Source organism: Monodelphis domestica, chromosome 7 (genome assembly GCF_027887165.1).
Source record: "Monodelphis domestica isolate mMonDom1 chromosome 7, mMonDom1.pri, whole genome shotgun sequence".
In the NCBI taxonomy this organism is placed as follows: Eukaryota; Metazoa; Chordata; class Mammalia; order Didelphimorphia; family Didelphidae; genus Monodelphis; species Monodelphis domestica.
This window is the reverse complement of record NC_077233.1, coordinates 239,656,128-239,683,838: the sequence shown is the minus strand read 5'-3', so window position 1 is coordinate 239,683,838 and position 27,711 is coordinate 239,656,128. Positions and strand designations below refer to the sequence as shown.

Below are 27,711 nucleotides of genomic sequence, written 5' to 3'. Positions count from 1 at the left end.
GTGATATTTCCATGAAAGAATGTGGGAAATACCAAAAGGTTCTTAAGTATGAAGCCTGGAAAATTTGGAGAAGTTCCAAATGACAAATGATAAAAAGATATGAATAGGCAATTTTCAAAGGAAGAAATAAACATAATCCATAAGCCATAAGAAGAATGCTCCAAATTACTAACTGAGAAATGAAAATTAAAGCAATTTTGAAGGTCCACCTTGAACTTACCATATTGCTAAAATTGACAAAAAATGAACAACATTATTGGAGGGGCTGTGGGAAAATAGGCATTGCTGGTAGAACTAAGAATTGATACAGCCATTTCGGAAACCAATTTGGAACTATGCCCCCAAATTCACTAAACCATGACCCTTTGACCTAGCAATACCATCTAGACCTAAAACCCAAAAAGATCAAGAAAAAGGATAAGGATCCATATGTATAGCAATATTATAGCAGCTCTTTTTGTAGTGACAAAGAACTAGGAACTAAGGGAAAGCCAAACTAAACCATCCCATCAAAAGTAGGGAATGTCTGCTCAAATTATGGTTTTTGACTGTAACAGAATACTATTGTAAAAAATGCTGAAAAGGACAGTTTCAGAGGAATCTGAGAAGAGTGATATAAACTGATGCAGAATAAAGTGAGGAAAGCCAGAACAGTTTGTACAATAATATAAATAAAAGCAACTCTGAAAGCCTTAAGAAGCTGATCAACACAATAACTAATTATGATTTCATAAAGCTTATGTGGAACATGCTACTTACTCTTTGAAGAGTAAAGGACTCACAATGTATATGTGTGTTTAAGTATATATATTTACATAGAGATACATATATAAATATAGCTAGATATATATAGAAAGAGAAACACAGATATCTATAGATCTATATCTATAAAGAGAATAGATAGAGACATGTATCTCATGGCCAATTTAGGAATTTGTTTTGCTAGATTGTATATTTGTTACAAAGGTCTTGTTTTTCTCTTTTTTCCAGAGGAAGGAAAACATTCTTTTTTTAATTAATTAAAAATATACAATTTAATCCTTAAAAAAGGAAAGAAAGAAAACCTAGGCAGGTCTGAGAGGGTTGACTATTCTAGTATAGAAAAACAGGGGGAAAGAAATTACTTCTCTAGACCTATGGCTAGAATCTAATGTAAGGAAGCCATTATAGGGTAGCCAGTATCATAGGAAAAAAGGGGATGACAAAGAGAGGAAGTTTTTACTACAGGGTTCCTATACTCATATTAGTTATGGCTAGAGAAGCAAATTCTAGAAGAGATAATATACCAAATAATGTTGCCAACCCAAATCCAGAAGAAAGAAATCAAGAATTGTTCTATCATACAGTTCATGGAGAAGAAAATGACCTGACTTTGAGAAAAGGATCTGAGTTAGTCAGGAAAGCAGGCAATATGAATTTAAAACATTAGAAAGATGCTAGGAGCTAAGAGAGCACAATAAGGGATGTTCTGCTCATTCAAACCAACCAAATTTATAAAAATAGAAAATAACCACCCCAAAATAAAGGAAAGCAGAAGGAATAAATCTCACTAGGGTGATAAGGGAGAGTAGCCAGGACCAGTTCAAAGAGCTTCCATGTGGCCAGAAGCAACAAAATAGCAGAGTAAGGGAGTAGCCTGACATGTTTACATGTAGTCTGAGGCAAGGAAACAGCAAAGCAAAAAACTAAAGAAAACAATTCCTTAAAGAGGAGAATTGATCAAATGGAAAGGGAAACACAAAAGTTGAAAGAAAATAACTTCCTAAAAATTAAAATTGAGCAAATGACAGGAAACAATAAGACAAAATCAAAAGAATGGGAAAAAAATAGAAGAAAAACTGAAATACCTCACTGGAAAAACAACCAACTTGGAAAACTTAACCAGGAGAAACAATCTAAGAATCATCAGAATACCTGAAAGCTATGAGAAAAATAAAAAATGTTAAAGAGGCCTGGAAACTGTATTACAAGAAACCATCAGAAAAAAACTGCCTTGATATCCTTGAACAAGTAAGTGGAAATAGAAATTGAAAAAAAATCTACCGATCACTTCCCAAAAGAGATCCTAAAATAAAACATACTAGGACTATCATAGCAAAATTTAGATACTCCCAGGACAAGGAAAAAGTACTGCAAGCAGCCAGAAGAAAACAATTCAAATATCGTGGAGTCACAGCGAGGATTACACAAGATCTGGCAGTGTTAAAAGACTAGAAGGCATGGAATATGATATTCCAAAAGGCAAAGGATCTAGGATAACAAACATGAGCCACATACCCAAGGAAACTGAGTACAATCCTCCAGGGAAGTTAAGTGATATTTAATGAAAGAGATTCCCAGGCATTCCTGGGGAGAAAAAAACAGAGCTGAAAAGAAAATTCAGTGAGCAAATTCAAGACTCAAGAGAAACATTAAAATGATTATACCACTTCTAAACCAGATGTGATATCTTGTACTAAGCATGGGGAAGAGCTGTCCATTAGAAGACAGGTGGCCTTTGAGAAAAAAAATTATAACCTCTCATCCCCAATTAGACTTTGAGATCACTAAGGAGCAGTCATTTGGGGGTTACCAAGACACTGTGAATATGAGAAAAGAAATGTAATTTAGATAGTCTTCAAAACAAAGATTTATCTGGATCCTTACCAAAGAAAAAAGGAAACGTTTCCTCTGGGTTAGAACAAAAGCATTTCTTGGGATATCTGTTTATTAAAGTTATACATGGCCTTTGATACTGAAAAGTACAAAATAATATATTGTCTGAGAGGGAGAAAAATCCAAATCAAAAAAGACAGAACCCTTCTGGAAACTAAGATATGCTTCCAGAACAAAGAGTCTGGCACACCTGCCATTTTTTATGGGAAAATCATCTGGGGGAAGGGCCACTTGCTGAAACACCAGAGGAATCATGCCAATAATCAACTTTGAAAATATAAAATATATAAAAAGAAATATCATAGTCATAAGAAAATCCAGAGTATCTCCTACGGGAAGAAGTATTTCCAGTGCAGTGAATGTGAGAAAAGCTACTTCCTGAAGGGTAGCCTGATTATCTATCAGTTTGTGCACACTGGGCAAAGACCTTTGCAGCATCCTGAGTATAAGAAGAGCTTCTTTTACAAAGTTAGCAGGAAGAAATGCCTATACCTATACAGGGAAGAGAAGTCGTTCACCTGTAGGGAGTGTGGCAAGGGTTTTGTACAGCAATATAAACTTACTGAACATATTAGACTACACTCTGGAGAAAAACCCTACCAATGTTCTAATTGTGAGGAAAGTTTGTCAGAAGAAAAGTTTGAAGGCTTGCCTGCACCTTCGCATCAGAGAGAAGTCCTTCCATGTTTGAACGTGATAAGACTTTCTCTTGGAAGGCCTTCTATAAGACTGTAGAAAGTGGAGAGAAGCCATTCTCCTGCAATGAGTGCAACAGGTTTACTCATCAGTCCAAGTTCACTTAGCACTTCAGAATGTACTATGAGAAGTCTTTCCATGTCCTGAATGTAACAAGGTTTTTCAATGAAAAGAAATCTGAAAGCCCATCTGTGCCAGCACGGTGAGCAGAAAGCCTTTGTGTCTTGAGTGTAACAAAGGTCTTTCTTGGAAGACCGCCAGGATAGCCCAATAGCAGGTACAAAGAAAGAATAGGCTGCTCCTGTGGTAGATCCAGAGTTTTACTCATCAGTCTAAGCTCTGAGCACTGAGTACATCAGAGTACACAGTGAAAAGAAACCATTTTCCTGTGGGGAATGTGACAAGAGCTTCCTCTGGCACTCTCATCCCATTAAACCCATCAAAGTCCACAGTGGAGAGAACCTTTCTTATGTGGTAAGCATGGCATCAAAGCTCAGCAGGCATCTCAGCATTCACACTGGAGGTTCTTTTCCTGCATGTGGCAAAACCTTCACCCATTAGTCTAAAGCTCTCTGAACATATAAGAGTGCATAGAGGAAAGAAGCCATTCGCTTGGGGTATGCAATAGAAACTTCACCCAGCCTTCAAAGGTTCCTGGATGAGTATAGCAGAGAGAAGCCCTTCCAATGTCCAAAATGTGTCAAGAATTTTCATTTAAAGAGGGGTATGAAGGCCCACTTGCACCAACAGTGGGGGGAAATCCTTCCCAGTGACCTAAGTGTGATAAGAGTTTTTGAATAAAAAGGAGTTTGAAGGTCAAAGGGTCATCTTCCTATGTAAAAGGTGCCAAGAATTTTACTCAATAACATGAACTCACTGAACATATTAGAGTTCATAGTGGGGAGAAACCCTTTAAGTGCTCTGAAGGTGATAAGAGCTTCCATCTAAGGGGAAGTTTGAAGATTCACCTCCAGAATCACAGTGGGGAAGACCATTTTCCTGTAATGAATGTGGCAAAAGCTTCACCTAAAAAGCTGCTCTCAACACCCACATCACAATGCATATTGGAGAGAGGTTCTGCAGTTTCTAGAGCAAGCCAACTACAGCATCTAGCCATTTGCATCCACAGTGGAGATGAGCACAGAAAACTCAACAGGTCTATGGCCAGCTGGTAAACTTCAGTAGCGGATAAGCCAGCCTGGTGGAAGGAAGTCACTAAGAGATGGGCACATGAGTATGACAAGCAAAGAGACTTTCTTCTATAAACTTAATACTGTAGATCAATTTCTTTTTCATTCCTAAAGTATGGTTCCACTTTATTCTCTTCAGTGGAATCTAAATATTACTTGAATTTGAAGCCAAGTCCTCTGCTCTTAAATATTTTTGTTGTTCTTGTTTCTGTTTGCCTAGCCAGCTTCTGACCCATGATTTACCTGGCAGATCCTTCTCTGTGTGTTCTACTTTCTGGGCTCACCTTCTTGCTCATTCCAATCCATTTGACTCACTGCAGCTACCATGACTTAGCAAATACACTACTTTCATGAGAGTGCCTGTAAGCACTCATGCCCTATAGTCCTCCTGGATACATGTGCACAGTATTTTACCCTTTGATTTCTTCTCATCATGGCATCAAGCTGAAAGGCTAGGAGAGAAAGATGTGTGGTATAGTATAAAGAGCTTGACATTCCACCTTAACTTCTTCTGCCAAATGAAGGGTTATATTGATGCTACTTCAAACAGCATCCAAATCTGCCTGGCCATGTAATCTGCCCATACACAATGCCAATACCAAATAAATAAAATTAGGGACTAATCTCCTCTACTTTGCATCTGAAACCAGAATTAACTCATATAATATTACTTATAAACTTACCTTATGCTAGAAATCCCTCAATACTTCCACTTGGAACTTAGTGAGAAGATTCTTTAAAACACTCAAAGTGCTGAGTACTATTTTCAAGAATACTAACAAAAAAATGTTTTAAGGCCTTTCTGTAAGCTGTCAACTTGGATATAGGGAACCTGGACTAGAGAGGAATGGGAATGGTAGTAAAAAGGCAGAAAGGACAAGCAATCCACTTTCTAGAGATTACTTATTAAAAAGAGATTGTATATTAATGGTCTTGCATCCTACATTCAAAAGGCCTGACTCACCTTCATGATAAACCCATTGCTTTGCCCATAATGCTATAGTAGAGTAGCCCAGAAGTCTTATATTCTTGGAATTATATTAATTTGGTCTCTACAAGATATTTTTTAATTTCATTCAAAACTCTTAATTTATGCATGAAAAAGAGCTAAGCCACTTTCTGAAAAACATAAAAGTAACTACTGTAAATTTTAGATTTACTCCACCCTGCTTAGTCTTTAGAATTCTAGCAACCAGGAATGTATACCACTACTTAAGGATTAACTGTAAGGGAGGATGGCCTATGACCTGCATGTACTAGAAAGTGACAAATCAGAAACAACTGACTGACCCCCTGGGCTGTCCTAAGCCAAGTTTAAGGCACCATTGGTACATGTGAGACACAGGAAGTGATGTAAAGAACTGCCTATATATTTCGTGTCACTTCCTGTGAAAAGGGCTTTTGGCAACTTTGAGGCTTTTGGCAGACTTTGGCAGTGGAGTTGACTGGGAGGAGCTCTGAAGCGTGGGCCTAGGTGAGACTGCTTCCCTAAACAGCCACGTGGTGAGTAATAAGGCTGACTCCCCTTTCCTTTGATCTTTCTGAAGGCACTAGCCTTGGAGGAGGCACCTCATCTTGGAGGAGGCCTCATGGATGGAAGCCAAGCTAGATTAATCTTCTGAGAAGGCCCCTTGGCTGAGGCCTCTGAACTCCCACTGCTTCAGGCCAGACCGATGTAGCACTTCCCCTTTTTCTCTTTCTCCCTCATTCTTAAATTCTTCCTCCTATTGTAAATAAAACACCATAAAATTCTATTCTGACAAGTATTTCAGTGGGATTTAGAATTTAAATCCCTGGTGACCATTAATTAATATATTCAGTCTCAACCCTAAAATTTACCCTTAACACTAAAGTTTAGAATCCAGACATAGTGGCTGATGAGATTGAGTAAAGAATGAAGTTTGGTATGGATATCAAAAGAACCAATTAGATTCTATCTCATGAACATTGATTCCATCTTGTGCTTCCACATGCACTCTCCTCCATCTTGTTTTTCTGTTATTCATCCATGGCAAACTAGATGTCATTTATCATCTATTGTTTCATAAATACAGGTAGATGCAATTAATTAATATTTCTCTATTCTATGAATCAAAAGACCCCAAACCTACTTGTCCCCCTCGCAACTTGGAAAGCTCCTAATCTTTCCTTCAATTAAAAATTAATTACTTAATCTTGTATCCTGGTTATTTTCTTGTAATTGTTTTATTCGATTGTTGTCAATACATAAAAGTCTATCTCAGGTTATATTCAAGGTCTTTGGGCTGACTAGAGAGTTACTCACCTGTTTTGCTAATAAATCAGATAGCTCAGAATGTTTCCCTTAGTTATTAACTGCCACATGGTTCTTAGGTTGCTGCTCCTTCCACTACACTAAGAATTTAAACTTCAGCCAACATTTCCAAAAAGCTAATCCAAATAAAATAATCATCTTTCTAAAAGTCAATATAATAATTTTATTTTGAAGGATTTGTGGTCTTATAAGTGTGGATACCTCTCCTTACAAAGATCAAAACCTATCCATGACTTCTTATTTGATATAATTCATTTATCCTTTCACAAATCTTCTAAAGTATCTACTAAAAAGCTAGAATCCCTCCTGTAGTTCTAACACAAAGTATCCCAAAAGTTTTGGCATCATTTTAAGCTACTAAAGTTTTAAGAGCTACAGATATTAGGGCAAAATTTGTACTGTCAGTCAGTTTTCCTCACTCTTACTACATGATAGATCTAACTCCTTTTCCATATAAACATGTCTTCAATGGTATCTTTTTTTTTTAACCATTTCTCAAAAGACTAAAAATAGAAACATCCAGAATTTCACAGGATACAAAATCTATAAAAATGGGGACAAAACTCATGGCCTCAAATGTCCCATATGCAAATATGGGAGGTATGGATTAACAAAGGTGAATTTAAGAATTCTAATACAAGGAACAAATTAGAATATATAGGGTATTGCAAAGATTTTGTTGGACAATATTCAGGACTAGAATATTCCTCTGAAAGGGTATATCTCATTCAAAAGAAACAAGATAAGTGAAAGGGGGGAGGTACATGGAGTACCATTGAAAATGCATGGGGGGAGGGAGGAGTAATTAGGTGGTTCAGTGGATAGAGTTGACCCAGAGACAAGAGTCCTGGGATCAATTCTGGACAAGTCACTTAACCCCCATTACCTAGCCCTTATCAATCTTCTGCCTTAGAATCAATACATGATTCTGAGACAAAAGGCAACTGTATTAAAAAAAAAAAAGAAAAAATGAATGTGAGGAAATCAAGGAACTATAAAGTTAGAACAAAATTCTTATTTTTCTTCCTTTGTTAAGCTTCACCCAGGAGATTTCATAACCTGATTCCAACCTACCTTTTATCCTATTGTCCACACAAACTGACTTTGCTGGTTTTCAAACATGACATTCCATCTTCCATCTCTCTTTACCAACTGTTCCTCATGCCTGAAATTGACTACTGTATTTATTGTCTGACCTTTGCCTCTTAGAATTCCTGGCTTCCTTCAAAGTTCAAACATGTGCCCTCTGCTTATGCCACTTCCTATAGAAGATCTTTCCTGATCCTCCTCCATATTAGTGTCTCTGTATTTTCTCAATATGTTTATAAACATATTTTTATTTCCTTGCTATAATTTTAGCTCCTTGAGAGAAGAGATTACTTTATTTTTATCTGTCTCCCTAACAGTGTCTAGCATATAGAACATACCTGATAAATGTCTGATGATTGATGCCATGAAAGCAAGTATAGCTAACACATTCATGTAAGATGATAAAGACCAACCTAAGAAAGTCTCAATGGGCTAAAATAATGGAATGAATTTAATAATATGAAACTGAAGAGAAACAAATATAAAGTTCTACCCTTGGAAACAATAAATGATAGAGTTTTTTTAATGATAGCATGTCAGGTGGCATTAAAAGATGCATACCATTCAGAACAAATAATCATTCCATTACTTTCTATCATTATCAAGTCATATTTAGATGACATTTTAGATGCCTTTCATATTTAGGTATAGAAAAACTTTCAAGTAGAGGGTGAGTAGGAGGATAAGAAGATTAGAAAATATCCAAACAAGGACTGGTTAAAGAAACTAGGCACATATAGTCATAAGAAATTAACACAGAAGGACCATAACTATTTTTCTAATATTTTATGGTTTACCATATAGATGAGGGATTTGATTTGTTCTACTTGATCCCATTTGGCAGAATTGAGAGCAAAGTGAAGATACTACAGTCAGGTTTAAACTTGGTGGACATAAAAAATTCTTATCAAGGAGAGCTAACAAAAAGTAGAGTGGGCTATCTTGGGACACAGCGGGTTCACTCTCATTAGAGTTGTTAAAAAGATGGAAAACCCACTTGTCAGGGACACCTACTAGGTAGATAGAACTGGATAGTTTTTGAAGTAATTTCTAATTCTGTTCTTCTGTTATGAAACTTGTTCAATTTGGCCCTAGACAAAAGAACCAAGAACAGAGTATAAATTTTAGAGTCTGATATATTCTGTAATTCTAAAAAGGACAAGAAATATTCATAAATATCACATTATATTCACAAGGTTTCTCTTCATTACACTTTCATTTATGCTCATTAATATGTGCTTTCAAATTGAAAAATTTTTGGCTATAGATGCTTTCAATAAAGTTTCTTTCCAGTATGAATTCTCTGATGTTGAGTAACATGTGCCCTCTGGGTGAAGGCTTTGCCACAGTCATTACATTTATAGGGTTTCTCTCCAGAATGAATTCTAAGATGTCGAGTAAGATTTGCCTGCTTGGCAAAAGCTTTGTGACACTCGCTACATTTGTATGGTTTCTCTCCAGAGTGAATTTTTTGATGTTGATTTAAGTTTGCCCTCTTGGTAAAGGCTTTTTCACATTCGTTACATTTATAGGGCTTCTCTCCAGAATGAATTCTTTGATGAAGATTAAGCTGAGAAAGGTAGCTATAGTCTTTTCCACATTCATTACACTTAAATGGTTTCAACCCAATGTGAGTATGCTGATGCTGGGTAAGGTTTGACCGCTTGGTAAAGGCTTTCCCACATTCATTACATTTATAAGGTTTCTCTCCAGAATGAAATCTCTGATGTTCAGTAAGATTTGCCCACTTGGTGAAGGCTTTCCCACATTCATTACAAGTAAAATTCTCCTCTCCAGAATGACTGGCATAATGAACATTAAGTTGTGATATTTGCTTAAAGGTTTTCCCAAATTCCTTACACTTAAAAGGTTTCTCTACAAAATAAGTTTGCTGATGTTGAGTAAGATTTGACCTCTTAAAAAAGATTTTACTACACTCATTACATTTATAATGACTTGATCTCTCTTCAGAATGGATGCTCTGATGTTCAGCAATATTTACCCACTTGGTAAAAGTTTTCCTACATTCACTACATGTATAGGGTGTCTCTCCAGAAAGGCAGTCATGACGAAGATTAAACTGTGAAGTATGGTTAAACGTTTTCTCAAATTCATTATATATAAAAGGTTTCTTTCCTGTACAGGTTCCTGAATGATTAATTGGTTCTAAATTATCTTTGGAGTTGTTTCCATAGGAATCATATTTATAGATGTTTTTTGGTATAGGAACCCTCTGTTCTATATCGAGGATTGGACTCAGATTGAAACTTCTCTCAAATTCATTATTCTCAAAACCTGTCCCATTACTGGAAATTTCTTCATGTATGCCAGTTTCTTGCTTCAAATTCTCATGAAGGCCTTGCTGACTCACTAATATGCCAGTACAGTGAACGGATTCTCTCAGTCTGAAGTTAGAGGAACTAGGCTTTCTGGGTCTTTCCATTATTGCTTCCTGAAGTGATTCTTCCATAGGTATTTCCCACTTTGCAAATGATGCGTTGGCTTCAGGATTGATGTCTGAATCTGAAAAAAGTTTAAAAATATAAATATCCCCTTTGCTAGAAAAATGGAAACTCTTACAGTGGGAATGGGATAACAAAATGAGAAAAAAATGTCTATGATTAAATAGTTTATATTTCTATAGATGCCTTAAGGTTTAACAATGCTCTCTTTCCACAACCCTTAAGTAGGGCTTATAATATAATACAGCATACTATACTATACATTCATATAATATGTTAATATAATAAATATTATTATAATCACCATTTTCTAGATGAGGAATTGAAGATTCTCTCAGCCCAATCAGTCCTAAAGATATGAAGAGTTTCTTGGATCAACATCTCCAAGGTGTTTTCTCACTTACTGACAAAGTGAACTGTTGCTTCATAAATACCTGTCAGCTAGTTTTTCATTTACTAAAATAGACAAATACCTTTTGGGACTTCATTCTCTAGTATCCATGGCACTTCCCCACATTCCAACTGGATGATTACATCTGGTTTGGAAGCTAAAAGCCCTGTTCACAGAAAAAAAAAGTGAAATGGATATTTGTGTGGTGGAAAATCATTCCAAAATAAAATCCAAGCTTATATATTTAGAAAGGAGAGTATTTCCTAATTAATTACAAAGGGCAATTCAATGGACTTCAAGAGTACTCAGTGTTATATCTTCATAAAATATGGGAGAATAGGCCATAAGATTGAGGAGAACACAAATTTCCCACTTGTGGAAATATTGCATTGAATTCTTGACAGAAAATCTAGACCCAAGAGGGCAAAGGAAGTAAAAGGGCCATATCCATGATAAGTAATGGGGGAAAGAAATTGTCCCACTCCCCATTCTATAATACAAAAAGGATCAAGAGTCTCTGGCTTTTACACCAAAAGATAAACTGAGTTTAATACTTCTGTAAGTCCATGGTCTTTAAAAATAAGTGAATCTGAGTCATAAAGGGGAAATTTACCAAGAAAAACCAAGTTCCTATAGTTCTCTAGCAACACATCTCTGTATAGGTCCTGCTCGACAGGGTCCAGTTGCACCAGTTCTTCCCAAGTGAAGTCTGGAACCACATCCTTGAATGTCACCGATTCCTGAAACACAAAATATTTCTGCTTGTCTAGAACTAGCTAGCTCCCTATATAACTCAGAGGGGTAGGGCTGGTAGCACTGAAGAAATGAATAAGGTATAAGACATTGATCAAACAGCAGAGTAATCCTAAATTATTTGTAATCTACCATATGTAGCTATCATATGTATCACATCAGAATTGGGGTGGAGGGACACAACAGAAAAATATATGGTTCCTACTTTTATGAACTTAAAATTTTGTTGAGAAGCACTGAATCCAGTTAGTTGGCAGGAACTTACCTCTAATAATTAGTCTCACAGTTCTTGTTGCTATTCAAGGATCCCCTTGGGACATACAGCATCCTGTTAATTTGCTCAAGTCCACCCTTATTACTTGTCTTCTAAGGAGAGAGGGTGAATTTTAAATGAGACATGCACTTTTCCTAAACACCTAAAACCCAGAGAATAAATTAAACTCACACTAAGATGGATAGCTAACACTAGCATCAACCTTGCTCCAAATATTAATTTCCAATTAAAAACAGCATAGCAACAACCCTCTAATACTAATCAAAGATTATTTATTATCCAATAGAATCATTCATATCTCCAATATTATCTAATTACAAAATATATTATATGGTCATTAAAAAAACTCTCCCATAATTCCTCTTCTGTCAAAAAAAATGCCCTTTTCAAATTTTTCCATTTCTGTCAGTATTAATACATAATAGCAAATAATGATAAATAATAAAATAAAAACAAACTGTTGGATATGAAATAAAACAATATACAACATCAGCATTTCTATATGTTACCAACAAAGCCCAGCAGCAACAGATAGAAAAAGAAATTCCATTTAAGTTGATGGTAGATGATATAAAACAATTGGAAGTCTACCTGCCAAGACAAAATCAGGAACTGTATGAGCTCAATTACAAAACAGTTTTCACACACACAAAAAAAGTTAGATCTAAACAACTGGAAAAGTATAATTTGCTAATGAGTAGACTAAGCAAACACAATAAAAATGACAATTTTACTTAAATTTTAGTCTACTTGTTCAGTGCAATCAATCAAACTACCCAAAAATTATTTTATAGAGCTAGAAAAAATAAAAATAAAATTCATCTGGAAGAACAAAAGATCAAGAATATCGAGGGAATCAATTTTTTAAATGTGAAGGAAGGTGGCCTAGCAGTGCCACATCTCAAACTGCATTACAAATTGGTAATCATCAAAACAATCTGGTACTGGCTAAGAAACAGAGTGGTGGACCAGTAACTAGTAATAAATGGTCATGGTAATTTAGTATTTGATAAAGCAAAAGAGCAATGCTTTGAGGACAAGAATTCACTATTTGACAAAAAATATTGGGAAAACTGGAAAAAGATATGGCAGAGACAGGGGATAGACCAATATCTCATATCATATCCCAAGATAAGGTCAATATGGGTACATGATTTAGATATATAAAGGGTGATTCCATAAACAAATTAGAAAATGATGGACAACTTTACTGTCGTATCTATGAGAGAAAGGAAAAGTTTATGACCAAAAAAAGACATAAAAAGCATTATAAGATATAAAATGAATAATTTTGGTTATACCAAATTAAGAAGCTTTTGTAAAAACCAAACCAGTGAAATCAAGATTGGAAGGAAAGCAGACAGCTAGGGGAAATTTTTTACAGCATGTATCTCTGATAAGTAGTCAAAGGATATGAATTGGCAGTTTTCAGACAAAGAAATCAAAGTCATTTATAGTCAAATGAAAAAATGTTCAAAATCACTACCGAGTAGAGAAATGCAAATCAAAATAACTCAGGGGTACCACTTCATATTTATCAGACTGGCCAATATGACAGAAAAGGAAAATTATAAATGCTGGAGGCAATATGAAAAAACAGTTGGTAGAGTTGTGATCTGATCCTACCATTCTAGAGAATATTTGGAACTATGTCCAAAGGGCTCTAAAATTGTGTGTACCTTTCAATTCAGTGATACCAGTACTAGGTCTGTATCCCAAAGAGATTAAAAAAAAAAAAGGAAAAGGACCTATTTGTAAAAGAATATTTGTCATAGCTCTTTTTATAATAGCAAAGAATTGGGAATTGAGGGTTTATTGATCAATTAGAGAATAGCTGAACAAGTTGTGGTATATGATTGTAATGGAATACTATTGTGCTATAAGAAATGATGAGCAGGGTGATTTCAGAAAAATCTGGAAAAAATTTACATGGACAGATTGATACAAAGTGAGGTGAGCTAAACCAGAAGAGCATTGTACACAGTAACATTATTTTCTAATGAACAACTATGAATGATCTCATTATTCTCAGCAACACAGTGATCCACGGCAATCCCAGAGACTCATGATAAAAAATGCCATCTACCTTTAGAGAAAAAAAACTGATAGGAGTCTGAATACAGACCAAAACATACCATATTTCACTTTCTTTCTTCTTCTTTTCCCTTTTTTTTTGGTTTGAGATCTCTTCCACAAAATGACTAATGAAAAAATGTTTTACATGATTGCACATGTAAAATCTATATCAAATTGCTTACCATCTCAGGGAGGAAAGAATGAGAGGGACAGAAGGAGAGTGAGGAGACAAAGAATTTGGAACTCAGATTTCTTTTAAATGAATGTTAAATTGTTTTTTTGCATTTAATTAGGGGAAATATAATAATAATAATAATAATTCTCATTCCACTCCACTAAATCTCAGGATCAGATTTTTTAAAAGTACAGCTCTTCTAAGACTAAAGCTAAGAATTACTTTCTACTCATTCCTTTCTTCCTGTACATTCCTTCTCAAAATCTGGTGAATCTCCAGTCCAAATATATTCTCCAGTTACCTCTACTCAAATCCTTGCTCTAGCCAATTTGCCAAATACAAATGATGGATATGTACTCTCCTATATCTTCCCTTCCTCTGGGCTCTGTGCCATATTCACTAACAGGAATTTTAATCAAACATGAACTTTTTCCTCTTCTCTTTCTGTATCGTCTCAAAGGAAGCTTGGTTTTCTGAAAACCATACCATATTCACCAGTACCATCTGTACAAATTTCAATTTTTCCCACTCCACAAAATATAATGGAAAAATAAACCTGTTATTTGTTGCCTATTATCAAGTACAGACCAATGATCTTCAATTCTCTCTTAATTTCCACTTCCTTTAAAATAATGCTGGCTATTTCTTTCCAAATAGCTGATCACCATGGGAAAAAAAAAATAAAGTCCTTCTTATTTGACAAATTAAGTCATGTTTCACTGTTTATATTATTTGGCTTCCTTATTAGAACTTCATACTATTTCTCCTTTTTATTTTTGCCCTAGTTTATATTTCAAAATGTACTACTTCAAAAACCTTCACAGAGCCAAGATATCATCAAAATATACATTCCTTACATGAGAACATATTGCAACCAGAAAAGGCATATAATTTTTGTCCAAATATTTCCATAAATCCTCCAAAAAAAATCTACCCAACATGTTGCAGTTGGGATATCTGTTATGCTTTCCCTACGGCAAAAATGAAGTATTATAAAATTAAAGATATTCTCAAATCTAGGGATAAAATCAGAAAATGCCAAGTATAGAAAAATAAAAATTAGTCTCTTCCTTAATAAATCAATACATAAGCATTTCTTAAGGGCCTGAAGCAGCACAGCGGATAGTCAGGAAGACTCATCTCCCAGAGTTCAAACGTGGCCTCAGATACTTACTTGCCATATGACCCCAGGGAAGTCATTTAACCTTTGCTTAACATGAAGAGTCAAACACAAGTGAAATGTGAACAAGTATGCCAGCCACTGATCACCTTAATGGATGCCTAGTTCTCCCTAAACCACACCATATTCACCAATGTTTTTATTGGGGAAAAGCCACAACTTCTCCTACTCCTCCCAGACTCAGTAGTGCTATCCTTGGCAATCATATCTATCTGTGTGCTAAGATCAAATGACTCCTAACTAGAAGACTTTATGGGACTTTTTGACTTCCTCATTATGGGAATTATTACATCAGTTAATCTTCTCCAAGAAATGTTGTGAGACAGAGTCATTGTCTTCACTTTATTATTTATTTTTTCAAAGTTTCTTCAATAAGTTGGTTGAGAGCTACTGTATCCCCAAGTAGTATCTTCTTATTTGGCTTCTGGTTTGGCCTTGATTTTTATCAATTCACTCCACTCTAGCTAAAAAAATGAGCAAATCCTTGTTGACAAAGAAAAAAAGTTTGTGGTGGGATGTTACGTATGGCCTGCCCACAGAAGAGTACAACAGAAAGAACATTAGATTGGTAGACAGATGACTTGAATTTAAGGTTTTAGTTCTGCAACTAATTATCTGAATAATCTGGCATTACTTACTTCACTTCTCTGGACCTGTTTCCTCAACAATAGATCACTAAAATGAAAGTGTTTGACTAGATGGGCTGAACAAGTTGTGGTATGTGATTGTATTATGGTGCCATAAGAAATGATGGATAGGATGATTTCAGAAAAACCTGGAGAAACTTATATAAACTGATGCAGAGTGAAGTGAGCAGAACCAGAAGAACATTGAATATAGTAACAGAAATATTACAATGATCAACTGTGAAAAACTATACTATTGTGGGTAATGCAAGGTTCTAAGACAACCCCAAGACACTCATAATCAAAAATGCTATCTATAGCCGAGTTTGAATGAAGATGCTTTATTTCTTTCATGAGTTTTGTCTTGTAGGTGATATGTCTTCTTTCATGACATGAGGAATATGAAAATAAGTATTGCATGACAGCACTGGTATAATGTATATCATATTATCTGCCATCTGGGGGAAGGGAGCAGAAGGAAGAGAATCTGGATGGCAAAATGCCAGAAAATTATTGCTGGAAATAATTTCTACATGCAATAGAAAAAAATAAAGGAAATAGACCTAAAAAAATAGTAGAGAAAGATACATGCTAAAAAGTAGTAAAACAACCTCAAACTGGGGACAATTTCTCTAAAGTTATTAATAATAGCTAATTATAATAGATTGTTATGGTTTACAAAAACTTTTCTGAAAATAGTCATTTAAATTGAAGAGACTATGTGTATGAATTGTTTTAGATAAGTAGACTAAGACCAAGAGAGACTACTTTATCTAAGGTCAGATAGATAAGAAGTATCACAGTCAGAACTCAAATTCAGATCAAGGCTACCCATCTTATGCAACTATCATTCACATCACAGAATCTGAAAGTTAGAAAAAACCTATACAACCATCTATTCTAATCTATGTGAAGGAATCCCATTCCAACATGCCTGACAAGTGGTCATGTGGTCTCTGCTAGAAGTTCTCTAGGAAGGGGAAACCCACTACCTCACAAAGTAACACATTCCATTTTTTATTTGCTCTTATTGTTAGAAAGTTATCCTGTCTTCAAGGCTAAATTTGCCCCCTTTCAACTTGTCTCAGTTGCTTCTGGTTCTGCCCTCTGGGGCCAAACAGATCAAACTTAATTCCTCCCCATTATTAGCCTTTCAAAGACTTAAAGAAGCTATTAAGTATCCCAGGTGTTTTATTCACACCAGGATAAAGATTTCCAGTTCTGCCAATCAATTCTCAAATGACAAAGAATCAAGGCTTTCATCATCCTGGCTGCATTCCTCTAGACACTCTCCAGCTTATCCAATTCCTTTTTTTTTTTTTAAACCTTTACCTTCTGTCTTTGAACTGATACAAATAGTTTCCAAGGCCAAAGAGTGGTAAGTGCTAGGTAACTGAAGTGACATGCCCAGAGACACTTCTATCCAGAGACACTATATCCACTTCTTTCTTAACCTATAACATTTATAATAAATGAGGTCTGACAAAGGCATGGGGGGAGGGGGGAACCATCATTGAGATTTTTTTAAATGAGCTTTTAAAAAAGATAGCAAGATAATCTTAAAACAGAAATCACCAATATCATTCCTTTTTTGAAATTATAGTGGTATTTGGGACCAGGATGAAAACATAAACTTCTTTACTGCCTTCAAAAAAGCCACCATGATCACAAGAACTCAAAAGAACCATCAAGCAGTTGCAGTTATATTAATTTCTGACCATACCAAAAATTCAAAATAAAGAGGTTCTGCTAAGAGGAATACTTTCATGACGATCTGGTTACGTCATTCATAGTTAAGTGATTTGCTGTTATTTTTTAATAAAGGTTCTTTGCAAACAAAGAAATAAAATTTAATAAAGTTATATTTCTATATGGAAGTAAAACTTTTAAAATGAACTATTGGTGGTTTGTTCAAAGAAAAAGAAACAAGAATAAACTATATATTGAAGTTGTGGAACACAGCACCAACTCTCACATTGTGATGGTCAAGTCACAATTTAGAGGTGTTTTGCTTCCAGTGTCTTGAGTTTAGCATCTCATGTCAATTGAGAGATCACTATTACCAAAGACCTTTATTTCCCTTTCTCTAAAAACTAGTTCCCTCAAAGAAGACACATTAGCTCTTTTGGGCTGCTACATCATCTCTGAATCACATTAAACTTACAGTCTACTAAAACCAAATATTCTTCAGAACTACTGTCTAACCTAATGCCTTCTCCCATATTATACTTGTGAAGCTGATTTGTTTATACCTAAGAATAAGACTTTACATTTGTTCATATCAAATTTCATTTCTTAGATTCAGCCCAATGCTGTAGCCTGAAAATACAGCTGAATACAGTGTTAAGTCTTCTCAATTTAGTATAATGTACAAGTTTAATGAGTATGTCATCTATGCGATTATCTAAGTAATTGGTAAAAATGTACAACATCATTCACAGAGTCCATCAGAGACTCATGGGTTGCTCCACTCCTGCCAATTTGACAATGAATTATTAACACTACGGGTTAACCAAAAGTAGTTCTGAATCCATCTGTTTGTAGTAACATTATATTCATCTTTTTTTTTAAAAACCCTTATCTTCCATCTTGAAATCAAAACTAAGTATTGGTTCCAAGGCAGAAGAGTGGTAAGGGCTAGGCAATAGCGGGGTGGGAGTAACTTGCCCAGGATCACATAACTAGGAAATGTCTGAGGCCAAATTTGAACCCAGGACCTCCCATCTCTAGGCCTAGCTCTCAATCCACTGAGCCACCCAGCTGCCCCTGAATTCATCTCTTCATCTTCCCCTCAAAAACAATGTGAGATACTTAAATCAAAAGTTTTGCTAAAATTTGTCTCTGTTCAATCCAATTGTTTTATTAATAATTCTAGACTATTTCAAAGACATATTATTCAATTTGTAAATGACAGAGAGTTATAGATAATCACCTCCTATCTCATTTTTGAGAACTTCACTATTTACTAACAATTCTAATAAAAGGGTTGGTGACAGAAGGTCAATGGCAAAAATAAGATTTAGTGGTTATTTAAGAATTTGATTTCCCATATCAGTATTAAAAAGTGAGAGTTCACTATTATTTCTTAACATCAGATATAAAAAAACCAGTCAGTCAATCAATCTAGTCAACAAGAATTTATTAAGCACTATGTGCTAGGCACTGTGCTAAAAAAGGGATACAAAGACAGGCAAAAACATGATCCCTACTCCCAAGGAGCTCACATTCTATGAAAGACAACATACAGATAACCAGGTACATAAAAGATACATTCATATAAATGGAAGATGACCTCAGAGGGAAAACACTAGTGTTGGAAGGGAATATGAAAAGTCCCAAAGTGGGATTTGAACTGAGTCATGAGGGAAGCTAGGGAAACCAGAACACTGCAGGCATGTAAAACAAATAGAATAAAGGTACAAAGTCAGGAGATAGAAAATGTGTGTGTGTATGTGTAAAATAGAAAATAGGTCAATATGGCTAGATCAAAGAATGATTGGACAGGAGTTACATATAAGACTGGAAAGATAAGAAAGAACCAGACTGTAAAGAGCTTTAAATGCTAAACAAAGGATTTTATATTTGATTCTGAGAATAATAGGGAGCCACTAAAGTTCACCAAATAGGGAGGTGACCCAGTCAAATCTGTGTTTTAGAAAAATCACTTCAGTAACCATGTGACTTTCTAACTAAAACTATATGCATTTTGAAGATGGCTTTTGGCCATCCACTTAAAAACTCAGCAAAGTGCACTCATGTTCAATAGATTCATAAATAATAGTTATTCTTGCCAACAAATCATAATAAATAATCTCTCAGTCTCATTTTCTTCATTTGTAAAATGAAGATGAATGAAATGTAAAATGAAAATGAAATGAAATGGACTACAAGTTCTGACATCCTTCAATCCAAAACTGTTAGCAGAAAGCATTTAATTAGTCTGAGGCTCTACTTCCTACTTTTATGATGATCTAGTGGAGATCTTTGGAGGAAAAGAAAATACCCATAGTCCATATATGTATATACAAACATGTATGACACAAGGATTTTAAGGGAGAAAGTGGTCCCAGAAACTAAAACACAATTTCTTCAATTTTCTAATCCAAAAAACATGTTTAAAAATCTATATTTATAACAATTAACAAGTTACTGAGCAAACCACTTTTCATGATTAGAATGTCACCAGTAATGATAAATTAGAATTCTAAGAATTCTATAGTATAGGACTGAGCATTAAGATAATTTTCACTCTAGTCTTTGTTACCCACATAACAGAACTAACCAGTCCCAGTAAATGCTTTTAATCCTATTTCTTTCTTCTACACTTTAGTAAGTTATACTTCTTCCATTAACAATTATTTACATGTCTTGTGGTCCACAGTACCCATTTTGGCACATATATGGCAAAGACTTCAATTTTTTTTCCTCAAATGATGGCCTTGTTATTCTTATAAAGGCATAAAGTCTTAGTGAAATCAAAGACTGTAGTTCATATTTCTTTGGAATCCCTCAGAAAGACTAGCATAGTACTGAGTGCAAAAACATAAATGAATGAATGAATGAATACAAATTAAGTAGAGAAGGCATCAGGATATGGAATGTATTCCCTATTGAATCCGTGAGCTAGATTAGGTCAAGTCTCTTGGGAGAAAATAAAATAGATTTAGAACTCTGGACATGGCTCAGACACAGAAGCTCTAATAAAAAGGAATGAAAATGAATACACTGAAAAACAAGATGGCATTTTTAGAAAGGGAGAACATATTCCACTCACCTGAAATTTGGCTGCTGGAAACCCAGCAGGCTTTTCTTCTTTCTCCGTGTTCCTATCTTGAAGTACAGAATCCTGAGAATGCAAAACTAGGGAGAATGGAAAGAATGGAAATAGGATCAGCCCCTGCATCCTAACAAATACAAAGAGAGGGGCAGTGTAACTTTTGGCTCCCAGGTTCTAACAATGTCTCTTTAGTGATACCAAGTTCCCAATAACAGAATTCTGGTTTGAATGCACTAATTTAGAAATTGTCTCCAATATTATGTATCATAGGGAATGTATCTGTGATTTACTTCCCCATTTCACAAGGAAATATTTTTCCCTTTCTTATAGAATGTGAGATGAAATCAGTTTTGCTGAGTTTTTCCTAGAAAATTCCATAGAAAATTTTTATCTTCTATTAGGGAAGAAATAGGACCTACATAAATGAGCATAGGAGTAAGAGTTAAAAGATTGGGATCCAAGAGCTTAATCTATTTGAGTAACTCTAAAAGCAAGTCAACTCTCCTTGTATATTTATACCATTGTTTTCTCATCTCCAAAACTGAGATAATCATATCAGTCTCTTATCTCACAGAACTCTTAAAAGATAATGTTATTAAAATAAAAATTGTTACTCTTAAGTCCAATATCCAGACTGGCTGATGAATAAGGATTCTATCAACCTCAAGAGGAAATCTCTGTAAATTCAGAAGAAGCCTTACTACTTCATTTCTCCTTGTCACCGCACAAAATGAACAGTTCAAGAAGAAATGTTCCCATTTGTTTGAACAGTCAAGTTATAAGGAAGCAATTAGGCTGGTTGCCTTAAGACGGAAAATCAGAATTGAAGCAGAATAGTACCTGTTTCTTCATTCCCCACCCCACCCACCTCCCCACCCCCAATGCAGAAGTTTCTTTTCTCCCTAGTATGTTCTTTCACTTCTTTCTCCAGGGCCCCTCTTCTTGGGTTATTTGTTTTTATTTATTTCTCACACCCTGAAGAGCTTTTGCTTTTACAGTATCCTTCATTAACTCACCCTCCTCCTCAAACATTTGGGTCACATCCTCCACCAAAGTGATCACCTCCTCAATGTTCTCTGGATGCTGTGACTTCACCCAAATCCTGATTTCACTGGGCAGGATAGTCAGGAATTGCTCCAGCACTAGCAGCTCCAGGATCTCCTCTTTTGTGTGAATCTCTGGCCTCAGCCACTGAAGGCAGAATGCCCAGAGCTGGTTCACAGCCTCACGGGGCCCAGCTTTTTCTGGGTAAGGAAAACATCTGAAGTTCTGACGAGAAGCCTCTGGATTAAACCATTCTCTTTCTAGAATGTTAACCTCTTCCCTGGGGAAATTTATTCTCAGTACTCTGTCTGGTTTATGAACATCCAAGATTTGGGAGCTCAGAGAAATAGCCATCTTATTCAGGGACAATGACTCTCCATCTGGGACCAATACTGTGGACTTGACATCTGCATCCCCAGAAAGGAGCCAGTTCCCTTCGGAGTCAGGCTGGACACTGGCACACATTCCTGAGGAAGGCTATGGGCAAAAATAAAACACAGTTAACTCTCACAATCCAGAAACTACAGTCAAACCATTAGATTTATAAGTCCTACAGAGACTGTTGGGAAATTTTCAATATAAAAATTACCTACAAACAATTACATAGTGCATTGTAGTTTATAGAACTGTAGAGTTCTCTATAGTTTCCTTGAACCAACTATGTTAAGCATGGTATAACAAATATTATCTGGACAGATGAAAAAAAAATGAAGAAAACAGATACTTCCAAGACCAGTGCTCTTCATCTTTATACTGCGATACACGTGCTATCACCATTACTGTATATAGACATAGACAAAGAGAAACAACAATCTGTTTCTCACCACATTCATGTTATTCAAAGATGAAAAATAAGTATTTTGCCTGAGCTATAAAATTCTACAAGAGAAGATCTTCTTTCTTACCACAGTAACTAGAATGATGACTTGAACATTACAGATATTCTACTAATATTTATTTAATTTATGAATGTTTGGGGGAAAGAACCAGGGGTTTGAATATAACAATGAATTAATTCGAGGTTCAAACAAAACTGAACTAACCTGCAAGCAATGAACCAACTTAGTTCTTTATAAAGAGATAACAGATAAACCAAGGAATGTTGATGAGGTAAGATATGGCAGGAGACAAGAAAGAGGTAGCCCCAGCACAGTGCCTGGCACTTAGTGGGAGCTAAATAAATGTTTACTGAACAAGAGGAGAAAGAGAAGAGGGTAGTGGACCTGGGGTACACTCATGCAAAGAAGTGGGATATGGATAAGCTCCTGCAAAGAAGAATGAAAAGGATCAAATAGATAAAAAGAGAAGCAGGAGAAAGTGATACCAGGAAAATCTAGAGGACAGATTACAAAGAAGGGGTTGTTAATAGGGTTAAATATTGAAGTAAAGGAGAAAAAGTCACTGGATTTGGCAATTAAGAGACCACTGGTAACATTGGAGAGCACTATTTTAGTTGACTCATGGGGAGAAGCCAGAATGCAAGGAATTAAGAAGTAGCTTGGAGGAAACAAAGTAAAGGCAAAGTATATAAACAACTTTTCCTAGATGTGTGGTGAAAGGGATGAGAAAAAACTCTGAAGAAATAAGGGAACCAAGTAGGTTTTTGGAGACTTGCACATGTTTGTGGCTAAAAAGAAGGAATTTGTAAGAGTTAGAAGAAATGGAAAATTTGAGAGGAAAAAAATGACATAAGGGAAAAACTCCCAGAGAAGGGGAAGATGGTAATAAAGCACGAGTATAGATATGTTAACACATTTTTATCAGACACCAGAGAAAAGGAGAGAATAAGGAAAATACTGAGTGGATTTGAGGTATAGAATTGGAGAAAGGAGACAACACATAATAGAATGGACCTTAACTTTGTCAAGAAATCTATGTAGAGAAGGAGCACTGTTGAAAGGGACAGAATGATAAAAGGAGAACAGAAGGGAATAAGCATTTCTATATCTCCTACAATATTCCAGGAACTATGGTAAGCATTTTATAAATACTATTTGAATTACCTGTTATTACTGTTATTACCCCCATTTTACAGTTGAAGATACTGAGGCAAGTAGAGGTTAAGTGATTTGCTCACAGTCACACAGTCTAGGGCTGAATTTGAATTCAAATCTTCCAGAATCCAGGCCCAAATCTCTAACCATCACACCATCTAGCTACCCCTAACCCAGGGGCTTGAGAAGAAAGGGTTTGGAAAAGTTATTGTATATTACAACAAAAAGCAAAGGGATTATTATGCAACACTAAGAATCTATTTGACAAATAACAAAAATGTATGACTTTTTCCAGTGTTGTTCAGTAGCACAAGAGTAGGTAGATGGCAAGACTAGAACTAAAGTTTGGTAAGGCATGAAGGGAACAGGGCAATAGGACAAGAGAGAGTACAAAGTAGAACTGATCAATTATAGGTTCAAGATTCATAAAGGAGGAAAGTGAGACCTAGCTAAGGTGATGAACAAGAAAAGCAAGGAGAATATGACTTGAGATATCAGGAAGAAGACAAAAAAATGAGTTTAAAGGGTAAGGCTGAAGTTGAGATTGAAGGATAAAAGATTATGATCTGAGAAATTCCAAAGGATCATGAAGGTGGAAATTATTGGTGATGGTGAAATAAAGGTGAGACCATGTGCATGTAGCCTTTGTAAAGTAAAAATGGAGTTCCTGGTAACTGAAGATAATAAACCAAGAGGCCAAAGTATTCCAGAAGCACTCAACTAATAATAGTGAGAATTCATTAGCTCTCAATATGTGCCAGGCACAGTACAAAAATAGAAGTATGCTGAAGTTTCCAAATTGAGGGGAGTCAGAAGGCAAGCATAGGGGAGACAGGGCAGATTAGAATTTTGCTCATCCTTCCATTTGCTTTCCTTTCTACCATCCTTCCTACCTTTCCTTCTCCCTGACTTTTTGTCTATAAACCAAAGCTTCTTCTTAACTGTGTGTGGGAGAGGCATAGACACCTTTGGCAATCTGGTCAATCCTATGAAACTCTTGTCAGAAATTTTTTCAAATGTTCATAATTATAGGAAATGGTAAATTTCAATTACATCAGTGGTTCTTGGCTTTTTTGGTCCATCACCTCAGCTAGGGGGACCCCTTCTCGGCATAGTTATTTAATACATTCATTTTTAAAGGAAATGCTAAATTTCCGTTAGACCTGGGGCATGTCACGAATCCCGTCTCGGAACGTTTAGGAACATAAAAATAAAACAGAAAATTACAAAGACAAATGATACAATAGTGAAAATAAGGACACAGACACGGAGACAGCTGGACATAAATCACAGTCACAGTCAGTACCACGGCTACAGGGGGGGGCCGGAGGGGGGGGGGGGCTTGCACCACAGCGGAGAGAAGCGAGAGAAGGTAAACAAGGGCCTACCCCCGCGTTCCCAATTCCCTAGGCTGACAACACTTAAGGTGCCCTCCCACCATAAAGCACCGAGAAGCCAGACCACACATGAGTGGGACGACTGAGCGCCTCTCAAGGGAACTGCAGGGTTTATCTCCGGACTCGACCGCCCAGGTATCGATACCTGTATTCTGCGGAGACCGGCCGCACACTGACGCCGCCTCCGATCCGACATTTACGGTAATGGCGACAACAAAAAGTGGCCTCCTCAAGCCGGCTTCCGTAGTTCAGGCCAGGCTGCGCAGACTCTCTCCGATCTACCAATCCCAGAATCCTCTCTGCACGCCCCTTCCCGGAACTGAATGCTTTCTGATCCTTGAAGTAGTAGGCAGAACCGGGGCAATGGAGTGAAAAACCTTGACTCCCAGCCTCAGCGTCCATTCTTGAATTAATAGTAAAATTTGCCCGTCTCTGGACCTCAGTTTTCTTTGAAAATTCAGTCAGTTGTACTGTTCAGGCTTTTTACAGTCATGTCCTACTCTTCATTGACCCCATTTGGGTGGGGGTATTTTTGACAATGATACTAGATGGAATAGTTGGCCATGCCCTTCATCTCATTTTACAGATGAGGAAACTAACTCAAACGGGTTAAGTGACTTGCCCACGGTCACTATGCTCGGATATGTCAAGCCAGATTTAAACTCAGGGAGATGAGTCTTCCAGACTCCTGGCCTGGTACTCTAGCCACCTAGATTAAGTGATCTCTAAGGTTCCATTCAGCTCCAGCGTTGTCCAAAGGAAAGGTACTGTGCATTATTCTTGGTTATTTGGTTTTATACAAAAATAGGACTTTTGTACTAGACTTGGTACAAAAAATAATAACTTGCCATTGAGGACCACATATACGTATACATCAGCAACTGCTCCCTGTAAACTGAGGAAAGCCAGAAATTACAATAAATGTAAACTGAGGCAAGCCAGAATTTAGAACTTAATCAAGGTCTTTATTAGGGACTTATACGCTCTGGGGCAGACTAATACTGGGGCGCTAAACTACCCAATATCCATTATAACATAGAGGCCTTTTATAGCAGAGAACTGTAAAGGGGAAGGAAGGGACTGGGAAATAATTCAAAATACTTGACTGGAAATTAGGTGGGGCTAGCAGTGATCTCATAACCCTCCCTTAACTCCAGGGAATCCAGACACAAATAAGACAAACCAGACAAAGGAGTTTTGGAGGGTCCAACTGATATAGGAGAGTTCCAGGGTTGAAACTGCAAGAGTTCAAGCTCTGGTCATAATGCAAAGGTGTCTGGGAGTGAGCAAGACTTTGGGCTCACTGCAGCTCCTGACTGACTTTTCTGCTAACAGTCTTCTGTGTCCCATGTATCTGTATAAAATAATTCATGGAAAACAAATTTCCACATCTGCAGCCTTCATCCTTGGATAACTGCTTAGGAAACAAAAAGAATAAATAACTTGCTCAAATATTTTGGAGGGCAAAGCCCCAAAAAGGCTATCCATGTGACTAAAAACTAGGAGATGGAAATGTATTATTATTACAGGGAATAGATCAGCAAATCAGTCAAGAAAAAACTCCATCTAAAATGTCAGTTAAAGAAGCTCTCTTCAAATCCATCCAGACTTGTGGAGAAGGGCTAAGGACAGACAACTGTTTTGAGCCTCAATGTATTGTTATGACTGAAATTAAGGTAAACTTCAGGCACAGCATCCCAAACACAATCAATTTATTGACAAAGCACAAATATGTTTAACAAACAAAAACTAAAATTAGTTAAGACATAAATATTTGATGTGAGCATATCAGTTTATTAAGCAATGTATGCCAATTGCCTAATAAATCAGGATCAAGCCCCTTCCTCAGTTAAGGGCTAGACCTCAAACACAGGAGATAAACTTTTATTAAAAACAATCAAATAAAACCAATTAAATAAAAGTAACTACAACATTAGGTAATCTAATTTTTAATTAGATGAAAGAGTAAAACTTTCCAAGTTGGAAGGAAGAGAGTGAACAGGTACAATTTCCTGAATTCTTGAAAAAAAGTGTCCCACTCCTCCCCAAGTATCTCTAAACAATCAAAGTTTCATAGAAACAATAACCAACTGACCAGTATGGGGACAGATTTCAGATAAGACATATAGGTTACTTGAAATGTACAATTATAAGGAAATTCCTTACATCAGTTTTAGGATCAGAATTTCTGGTCAACATAACCTAGGTCTTTGGATAAAGGTCTCTAAACAGTATATATAGGTAGACCAGTTTCCCAGTCACACAGGGCTAGGTTTAAACAGTGCAATAAGGTTTTCTGTCAATTCCCACAATTGAACAAACTTTTCTCACAAGACAGAATATGAATTAGTTCCATATTAGAATTGAGTCAAAAGATGTGTAGTTCACCCAAATCCCCCAATTAACCACTTGTCCTAATCCCCTGAATTTCTTTAGTTTTAGGTCTCACCTCCCTTAGAAAAGCTAAGACTCAAAACAACAATTGCTTTAGATATTTTTTTGTCCTTTTGAAAATTTCTGAGACAGCACACTGTATTGATAAATGGCCATTAGAAGAAATGGATTTTGTGCTTTGCATGACTTAAATGATATGTAACTTGCTACCTCCATGGGTGGGGGAAGGGGATAATATGCAAATA

The 27,711-nt window shown here is 36.2% G+C and overlaps 1 protein-coding gene across 1 annotated transcript; it reads right to left on the bottom strand.

The window, feature by feature from the left end:
- Positions 1–409: 409 nt before the first annotated feature.
- Positions 410–25,960, bottom strand: LOC100024422 (zinc finger protein 287-like). The gene is made up of 6 exons (XM_001375655.4): positions 25,218–25,960; positions 21,654–22,158; positions 20,635–20,720; positions 11,390–11,516; positions 10,859–10,942; positions 410–10,446 (listed from the first exon to the last, which is right to left on the bottom strand). The coding sequence occupies exons 1-6, from the start codon at positions 25,266–25,268 to the stop codon at positions 9,197–9,199; spliced, it is 2,103 nt and encodes a 700-aa protein (XP_001375692.4). The 5' UTR covers positions 25,269–25,960; the 3' UTR covers positions 410–9,196.
- Positions 25,961–27,711: the final 1,751 nt, after the last annotated feature.